The 8,888-nt window shown below is 51.2% G+C and overlaps 1 protein-coding gene across 1 annotated transcript; it reads right to left on the reverse strand.

Moving 5' to 3' along the window:
* Positions 1–2,718: 2,718 nt before the first annotated feature.
* Positions 2,719–8,554, reverse strand: GSX2 (GS homeobox 2). The gene is made up of 2 exons (XM_074347792.1): positions 4,240–8,554; positions 2,719–3,545 (listed from the first exon to the last, which is right to left on the reverse strand). The coding sequence occupies exons 1-2, from the start codon at positions 4,811–4,813 to the stop codon at positions 3,205–3,207; spliced, it is 915 nt and encodes a 304-aa protein (XP_074203893.1). The 5' UTR covers positions 4,814–8,554; the 3' UTR covers positions 2,719–3,204.
* Positions 8,555–8,888: the final 334 nt, after the last annotated feature.

Genomic DNA, 8,888 nt, shown 5'->3' on the forward strand with positions numbered 1-8,888 from the left:
TTCTCTTAGTGGAACAAGGTTCTGATTTCCAATTCTTATTTTCATTCTCTTTCTCTCTTTCCATTATGTGTGTATAGACCTTCTAAGAGTCCATGTTTTGGGGAACAGAGTTCAGTGTTTCAAGTGGGGCTTGTTGAAAAGCTAGCTAGCCATCTAGTGCTTCCCAGGTAGAAAAACAGTCAAATGTGACCCCACACATCTCAGACATTCCTCTCGAGTAAATCTGGGGACACTTCTTTTAGGGTGTTTGATATCAAGACTGTTTAGCAGAGTATTTGTGTGTCTGAGTGTTGGCTTAGGTGTTCTTAATCTAAAATTAGACAGATCCCCAAAGCCTTATTCACAAACCTCAAAAACATCAACTGTTGGGGGGGGGGTGTTGGGGAGGTGTAAGATAGTAGACAAGTAGACCTCGTGATCCACTCTGAAAGTGACAAGAAGATCCACTCGGCTCAAATGTCTTAGAACAAGAAGGACCTGCCTGGGAATCCTGGAGGACCTTTCTTTGGATAATGTCCAACTTCTGCCTGAATCTTTTTTGCCTCTGGTCAGGAAATCCAGTGTTTATTGTCTTTCCTAAAAAATTTCCCCAAAGGCAGGAGCGAGAGGGCCTGAGACCATGCATGCAGCCCAAAACCAGGCAAGGAGGACTGGCTCCAAGTCTCCTTTGCAGGAAGGTGGAGCTGGGTGCAGCATCAGATGTGGCAAGTGGGTGGTTCCCTGCTCCGGGGCAGGGCGCAGGGCCTGGGGTGGGATGGGGGCAGTCAGGCAGGGCGCAGAGGCCCTCCCCAAGTCCCTGGCTGGGCAGGGACTTGGGGAGGACCAGGCCCGAACGCCGGCCGACAGAGGGGCCAGGCTGGGTGTAGATGGGAGGGGGGACGGGGGTGTCTGTCCACTTCACAGATGAGGCTTTGCTTTGGGCAGGAGCACGAAGAGCTGCGAGCTGCAGCTGAGGCTCTTTGACCTTCTTATTATTTCCTGCGAAGGAATTCTTCCTTAGATGTTCATTCTTTGCGCTTAGAAACCTCATTTCTCCCACCCCTGTACTGGTGCCTGGAGAGACCAGTTTATTTGCAAGGAGGGAGACAGGATCTTTGGGAAAGTCAGCAAGCCGGCACCTCTTCTGCTTCACAGCTGGCAGGGCGAGGGGCCTGAGGCTGTGAGAGAGACAGATGTGGGAGGTGGGGAGAGAGGGGGAGATTGAGATTGAGATCGATCCAGGGCCTGAGTCTCCCAGGCCCGGGGCCGGAGAGTCAGATGAAACCACCACGCAGGACCAGGACCAGGTCACTGCACAAAGCAGCGGCAGTACACTATTCTATAGGACACCATCCGGCGTCTCCTCCCCCTGCCTGCCCCTGGCCAACAGCCGAATGAGAGTTGACAACAGGTCTCAGAGTCTGAAAGAGGACTTTCCTTCTCCTGAGCCTCTGGAGTGTGTGTGTGCGTGCGTGAGGGAGGGGTGGGGGAGAGTCCCTGGCCAGGGGAACCTAGTCACATCCTCCCTCCCTTCTCCTCATTCGAACACTAGAGCCTCAACCCCACCTGGTGAGGTTTCAGTTCCTACAGACCTATAGTAAATCAGACCTGAAGAAGTGTGTCTATGTGTGTTGTGAACAGTTCCTATATAGATTGAACCTCTTGGTGACATCTTTACAGAAAATAATCAGAAATAACACCAGTGAGTATTTGTGGGACTCAGCTTGCAGGGAATGAGATCTCCTAGTTTCCATGTTTCCAGCTTCACTCTCTCCCTTAGAGGATAAGACCTGGCTGCGATTAGGAGAGAATCAGGTTGCCTTGCTGAAGGCAGAGCCAGAGTAATTCTTCTCCATAGCCAGGCTTGCAGGAATTAACTCTGCAGGGTCCTTGGAAGAGAGACTAGAAGGGAGCCAATTTCGGTTAAAGTTAGGGAGACCAGGGCGGCGGACTCAAAAGTCCAAAGGCACCTCTGAGCTATTTTGGAAAAGTGAGAATGTAAGTCTTTGGACACAATAATTCTCTATCCCTGAACTTTTGTCTTTTTGGCAGTGGTGAAAACTAGCCAATTTTTCAACTAGATGAATAACCAAAAACGGTATTGTTTCTGGTCACTTACAGCATTATTTGTCACTTTTCCTGTGTCTGCTTCCAATCTGTTTGATGGATTGTTGCTCTTCCTAAAACAATTCTGACTATTCAAATTCCTTCACATAATTCAGGTTTTAATATTAAGAGAGATAAAGAAGGGGGAAAAGGGGCATGGGGACTGCTACAGAAAATATATACTAGGTAAGGATTTTCCCCTTCACCTGCTAAATAAAAGAGTTGGCTGTAATTGATTGTCAGTGTCATTCTAAATGAAATGATTTATCCTATTTAACTGTGAGGAAGTGAGATATTTTGAAGGATGCAGTGTACTACCTAGTATGTGGCATCATGACTAAAGATTTCTTCTTGGTAGAAGTTTCGGTGACACAAATCATATAAAGCCACAAACTCCCTCAACCAAGAGACCCACATTACCAAGTTCTAGTCAACACTTCCCTCTAAATTCTCAGAATACTTTTTTTTTCCTGCCCATGCCTTTCTCTAGATATGAAGGTGAGAGAGACAGGAGAAGCTGGGAAGAGCAAATACCACAAATTTAAAACCTTGATTTTGTTTCATTTATTTAAATAAATATAAATATAAGTTTTATATAAAACTATTCACAAAGGGACTTCCAGCACCTTGGATTTCAAACTGTCCCCAGGAAAATTTCAGAAAGCAAGACCTACAGGGTTTAATTTTCTAAGTTATTTGCAACTTAATACTTTCATTAAAAAAAAAAACTAACAACAAAAAATAATCAAGAAACCTGGTGTTCTTATCAGGTTCTGAAAGACAGCAGGGAAAAGGAAATGACATGCGCTTTCAAAAAACCCCCATACAGTGTTAAACCAACCCTGTTTTTCTTTGTTATATGACAAGACTGAGTTGAATCTAGATTATTTACATTAAAAAAAAAAAAAGATCTATAACTGCGAGTGGAGCCGCAAACAAATAGGTCAAGGAGGAGACGTGGAGGGTCAGGCCCAGCATGTACACCCCCCGGTATGCTTGTCTGCACCTTCTCCAGGTGGGACCCCCCCCGAAAGGGGGAGGGTTTTGGCCGCTGGTATCCGCCTCGTCGGGCGCTGTTAGGGATGCCCGGAGCATGTGGCGAGAGGGGGTGGCCCTCCCTCATAAGGGGGAAATCTCCTTGTCATCGTTGGCCGAGGCCGGCGACAAGGAGTCCTCATCCTCAGACCGCCCGTAGTGCGCCTGACTGCCTATGCACTTGCAGCCCGCGTGACTGTTCCTCTGCGTGCCCTTCCCTTCCTTCTTATGCTTCACCCGGCGGTTCTGAAACCAGATTTTCACCTGCTTCTCCGACAGGTTCAGGTACGTGGCGATTTCAATCCTCCGGAGTCGAGACAGATACATGTTGGAAGAGAATTCCCGCTCCAGCTCCAGGAGCTGCGTGCTAGTGAACGCCGTCCTCATCCTCTTGCCGTTGGGTACCTGGCTGGCGTCCGAGCCCCCTGCAGACGGGCGAAGAGAGGGTAAGAGAGGTAATTTTCGGGAGAGGTGCTCCTACCCCACGTGCCATCCTTTGCAACGCATGCCTCTCAAGGAACCACCTGCGAAGCTCAGCCGAACACCTGTATCCATCCCTCACAGTTTCTCATTTCAAGACACATCGTTACTTAGCTGGGAAGGACAGAGGCGCCCAAAGCAAGTGAAGGCCTTTGATGTTCGGGACTTAAAGTCAGAGGATTAAAGTTTGGGGTCGGGGGGAGGCGTTACATTGTCCGGTCATCTCTCTTCAAGCCTAGCAGAAAGGCAGGGAGGCTTAGTCAAAACCTCGAAGCGCTTTTAGCCAGCCCCGACGCCGGAATGCCACACCTAAGTTCAAACACCCACCCCGGACCTCAGCCAGCTAACCTGCGGTTTCTCAGCCCTCAGCCCTCAAGTTTGAAGTCCCAAGGGCCCCGGTATTACACAAGACTCGGGCACCAGGCACTGGGAGTGAGGCGTACCAGGCTGCTTGGAGAGGCTGGCAGGCTAACTTCCATCTTCGTGGAACTTCTGGGAACGACTCCACAGATACACTAAAAGCCCCTCCTCCCTCCCCACCCCGCCCCCCGGGCTCCCACTTCCTCCACTGGAGGCAGAAAGTTTGCTCCCGGGATCCCGCACCGCGCGGCGCGCAGGTGCCCAGAGACCCCGCCCTACCCATGGTGAGGCAGTGGAATCTCCGCGGATCCGCCACGTTGTAGGTGGTGGCGGTGCAGACAGGTGCGTGGTGCTGCGGATGCCCCAAGGCCGCCGCGGCCGCCGCCGCTGCCGCCGCGGCCGCAGCGGCGGCGGCCGAGCCAGGCTGCTGGGGCTGGTGATGGTGATGGTGGTGCTGCGGCGGGTGGTGGTGATGGTGCGCGTGGCTCACGCGCGGGCAAAACTGAGCGTCCCCAGAACCTGAAGAAAACTGACTCTTGAGCAGAGGCAGGGCCCCGGCGGTTCCAGCCGCCCCGCCACCCCCAGCCCCTGCACTCCCGTTCCCTGCGCCCGCGCCGCCGGAGCTCGCGGGCCCCCGAGAGGGGTGCAGGTGCGAAGTGACGCAGAGCGGGCAAACGCAGAACGCGCCGCTCTTGCGGGACGGGCAGCCTGGTCCGGACACAGACATCACCAACGGGGACGGCATGCCCAGCGGGATGAAGAAATCTGGCCCGGGGTGCGGCTCAGGCAGCGAGGGCGCGGGCCTTGAGGAGTCCTTGATGATGAGCGAGTCGACATAGAAGGAGCGCGACATGTCGGGAAGGGTGGGTAGCTAGAGGGCCCGGCCGGCCGTGGAGCCCCCTCCCCTCTCCTGTCCTGAGCTCTGCCCCGGGCGCGGTGCGGACGCAGGCGGTCAAGCCCTTGGGGACGCGGAGGTGTCGGCGTCTAGGCTGCGAACAAAGGGGTCCCTGGAGAGGGCTGGTCCTCACGTCCCCCGCCCGACGCCCCAGCTACGAGATTTTATAGCCCCCACCCCGACACGTGATGCTGCGGAGTACCGCTCGGCTCAGGCTCCTCGGCAGCTCCCCACCCTCGGGATAGGCTGCCCGAGTCACAACAGAAGCGGCGAGGAGGGGCGGGCGCGCGGCAGGGAAGAACTCGGAGGAGGGGGATGGGGGAGACTTTGCAAAGTGTAGGTTTTGTTAATTTCGCGGGGGGGCCAGCCTCCTCCCCCTCTTTCTCCACGCTTTCCCGAGAAATCACAGAGCTGCATCCTCCATCCCACCCCTCTCCCTAACCTGGGCCCCAACCCAACTCTTTCTTGCGCCGGGCCGCAAAGGGCACCAGGTGGGGACTTTGCGGCCTTTTTAATAGGAATGCCCAGAACTCCCTGCTCCTCTGTGTCAGTCGTGGATAAGGCAAGGTATAGTGTGAGGCCTGCGGTTTAGGGGAAGATTGTGAGTGCGGTGGACACACACACACACACCTACACACATTCCCACATACAGAGTCCCCCAGCTTTTAGACTTGGCCAAGGTCATTCAGGTGGTTAGGAATGAGGGAGGGGGGCATAACAGTGAAGCCTCCCAGCTAAGATGCTGCTGAGCTTTTCATTCTGATGCCTGAGAATCTCTAAAATGCCCTTGCACTTGGGGCCTTCCTGGGGCCACCCAGATCAAGGAAGCTTTCTTGTACTTCTTTCTAACCTGAAACTCCCCCTTTGGCAGAGAGAGACTTTGAAGGGTCACTCTTTCTTTCTCCAAGTGGTTCTACTGCTGTATTTCCAACCCTACAAACTCCATCCCATGGATTTTGGGGAGAGGACCGAACCTCGGCCCTTCTGGAGACTGGGCAGGGGTTGAGAGAAGCCTTTGCTTTGGATCCCGTGATCTCCTGCCCCTTTGCATTTACAGATCTCAGGCAGTTAGCAGACTAACCATGAAGCACTCCCCTATGCACCCTTTTTAAAGCCCAAAAAGATTGAAGGGAATTGAGCTTCTCAATGAATCCTGCCTTGGGATGGGTGAAGTGGCTTGGTAGAGGAAACCTCTCTGAGTGGCACAGGCTCCAGTGGAAGACTGGTGTACCAGTGGCTATGTGAGAGAGGGTGGCTGCCCACATAGGAGACATTGGTCTTTTGGGGAAGGCAATGCTGCAGAAGTGACAGCTTTCTCTTCTTTACCCTATAGAAAATCTGGCTGAAGCAGGGAGGGTGAGCAAAAGCTACAAGTCCAATCTTTTCCCAGAACAGCTAACTCCAGGCCTCAGATCACAATGGTACTAAGAAACTTGGGGACAGGACTCCCTTCACCTGCGAGAACCAAGTGCCCAAATCCTAGGGGAGCATCAGCTTCTCAGCCGGCAGCATGGTTGTCTCTCTGTCTTCTGTCTTTCTGTTTCTCCTTTTCCCTTTCCATTTCTGTGACCGTCTCTCTTGCCTGCAAAAGAAGTGTAATTGAGTTGTAGGGACGCCCCGCTCTGGGGAGCCCAGGATTTATGGATGGCAATTAAAGTTTTATGAATTGCAGCTGAGGCTGGTTATTGAGCTATTTGAATGTGATTAGAATTCAATTAGAAAGCGGTTAGTGGATGGTGGGTCTCCAGAGTGTAAACAGACAGCTATTCCAGAAATGTGCTAATCCAACATCTTGTGACAACAATTAAGGAGTCTCAGGGCTTAACTCAGGGCAGCTCAGCTGTAACTACTTTTATACCACAAGATTGGCCGCTGCAGCCATCGCAGGCACTCAGCCTCAACCCAGTCCACCCTCACTCAATCGGAAGAATCTGGGAAGTACCCAAATCATTCCAGCCTCAAAAAGAAGACTGGGAGCTCAACCACTGAGAGGTGCTTAATGGCAGGATGTTTTTACAGGCCTTAATTGTCCAAACAGGTGATGTGATTTCCTCATTCACTTTGCAAGTCTATATATATATATGTAATTTTTTTACTTAAAATTGTATATATTCATATGTATTTATTCACTTTATATAATATATATCCTCAGTGGTTCTAGTTGTGCTTGAAGGAAGAACTCCTATGTTAATGGGCTAGGAGTTATGCTTCTGTGAGGATCATTTTATTTTAGAGAATCCTAATTACGAAGCTTTAACATCTAACTCAATTTATGTCTGACTGCAGAAACATCCAGTTGGTGGGCTGAGAAATTTTGAGAAAAGTGAGAGGCCCGTGGGGTTGCTTAGGGCTGCAAGGGGAGCAGCAGTTTTGGGGCCAAACTGAGGCTGAAAGCAGACCATGTTCTGAGAAATTTGTCTATTAGAATTCTTGGTTACTTGCTTAAGCCCACCAAGGCTAAGTATTTAGGGTCACGTTCCACTTTGGAGTCTCTCAGACTCTTTAGTTCTCTTTGGATCTCTCAGTGTCTCTCTCTCTCCCCTCCTTTCCTCCACTTCAGCTCCATCTTCAGAAGCTCCCCCTATGTGCCTTGCCATCATCTCCACCCCACCCCACCTTGGTCCTGGGTAGCTTTGTGGCTGGCCCTTCCCAGCCCGGCCCTTCCCAGCCCTACCCTTCCCGAGGACAGCACACCTCCAACCAATTCAGAGCAGAAAGGGACCCTGGGCAGGCTGTCAGCGTGCCCCCCTTGTGCCCCTGCTGCCACCCAATTTTATTTCTCAGTGATTCTGTCCGATAAAATTTCATCGTCCATTAAGTAATCCCTGAAATGAGAGCTCTTATGAGCCTATAATGAGCTCTAATTGCCACGACTCAAGGAGCCACGTGGAAGGATTTATTCGGTATTAAGCAGTCGGGTACAGAGTACAGGCTGTTACCTAAGCCATTACTTTCATAATTCAAGGAGAAAATTAGTTCTTTCAAGTGGGGGGGGGTCCTTTGATTTTTTTTTTCCTCTCTTGCTGGAGCTGACGAAGGATAGCTTTGTCTTCCTTGAGTGCAAGATGATGTCACAAATGTGAAGGTAACAAAATTGTCCCCCACCAACCCCCACTCCTGTCAGGACACCCCACCCTTACCCTCAACTGAGAAAAAAAGTAAAAGCAGTCAGAGGTACCATTTTCTTGCCTCTGAAGTCTGGATGAGCAGTTTCCTCACAGCTCAGCCTTGAGATATGAATTCTTGAATGTTGCTTTCAGAAAGCCTTTCAGTACTTTTCCGCACCTAGGATCACACCAGACCTGAACCTCACATTCTCCTCTTCCTTCTCTCTCTTCCTGTTTCCTTTTACAGGCTAAGTCAGGGAAAGAAAAGTGCGTGGACTTAGCATTACTTGTTCAACAGGCCCTAGAGTTCTGACCCACTGATGTGCTTACCACTCTGGGGGGAGCTAAGGGAGCCCTTAGGGGGCGCAGTTTGCCCCTCCCCCTGTGCCCCTTAAGGGCGCCCCCCCCCCGCCCCCCATCCCTGGTCCTTTTTTCTCTCAGTTCCAGCGTTTGCCCACATGGTTCTCCTGCTCCAAGTGGAGGAGGCCGGCAAGCAGGGCGGGACAGCCGGGAGTTGCCCGGCCGCCTCGGATTTATTTGCTCCTCTTACATTGATTTCATATTAGTTTCCAAAGCGATGAATGATCTCAAAGCTGGGTTTTGTTAGCTGAACACAAACAGGAGACAGGACTTACTTGCCCCCAGCTCCCTTTAATGAGGTCATTATCAAAGCGTGAACAAGTCTATGAATGTTTTATTGAAAGCGCATCGTTAACTTGTATCCATCCTTTTCTCCGAGTGGCATTGTGATATTGCTGTCTGTGGCACATCTTACCCGATATAGCCCGAGATTTCCCCATTCTCTGTAACCAGGCAACCCTTTCTGAATACCCCAAAATTGAAAAGAACCGCTTAGTCTTCAAGAAAGTCCTCAATAATAGTGGAAAAGAACAAAGATCCAGGAGACAACAAAATGCCACAGGGGT

The sequence above is a fragment of the Camelus bactrianus genome, chromosome 2 (genome assembly GCF_048773025.1).
Source record: "Camelus bactrianus isolate YW-2024 breed Bactrian camel chromosome 2, ASM4877302v1, whole genome shotgun sequence".
Classification (NCBI taxonomy): Eukaryota; Metazoa; Chordata; class Mammalia; order Artiodactyla; family Camelidae; genus Camelus; species Camelus bactrianus.

What these genes read in the sequence shown, in the direction of transcription:
- GSX2 (XM_074347792.1), bottom strand. Translation starts at nt 4,813, where the DNA reads ATGTCGCGCTCCTTCTATGTCGACTCGCTCATCATCAAGGACTCCTCA. An exon ending in ATTCCACTGCCTCACCATGG is followed by an intron (nt 3,546 to 4,239) that starts GTAGGGCGGGGT and finishes GCCCGTCTGCAG; the next exon opens with GGGGCTCGGACGCCAGCCAG.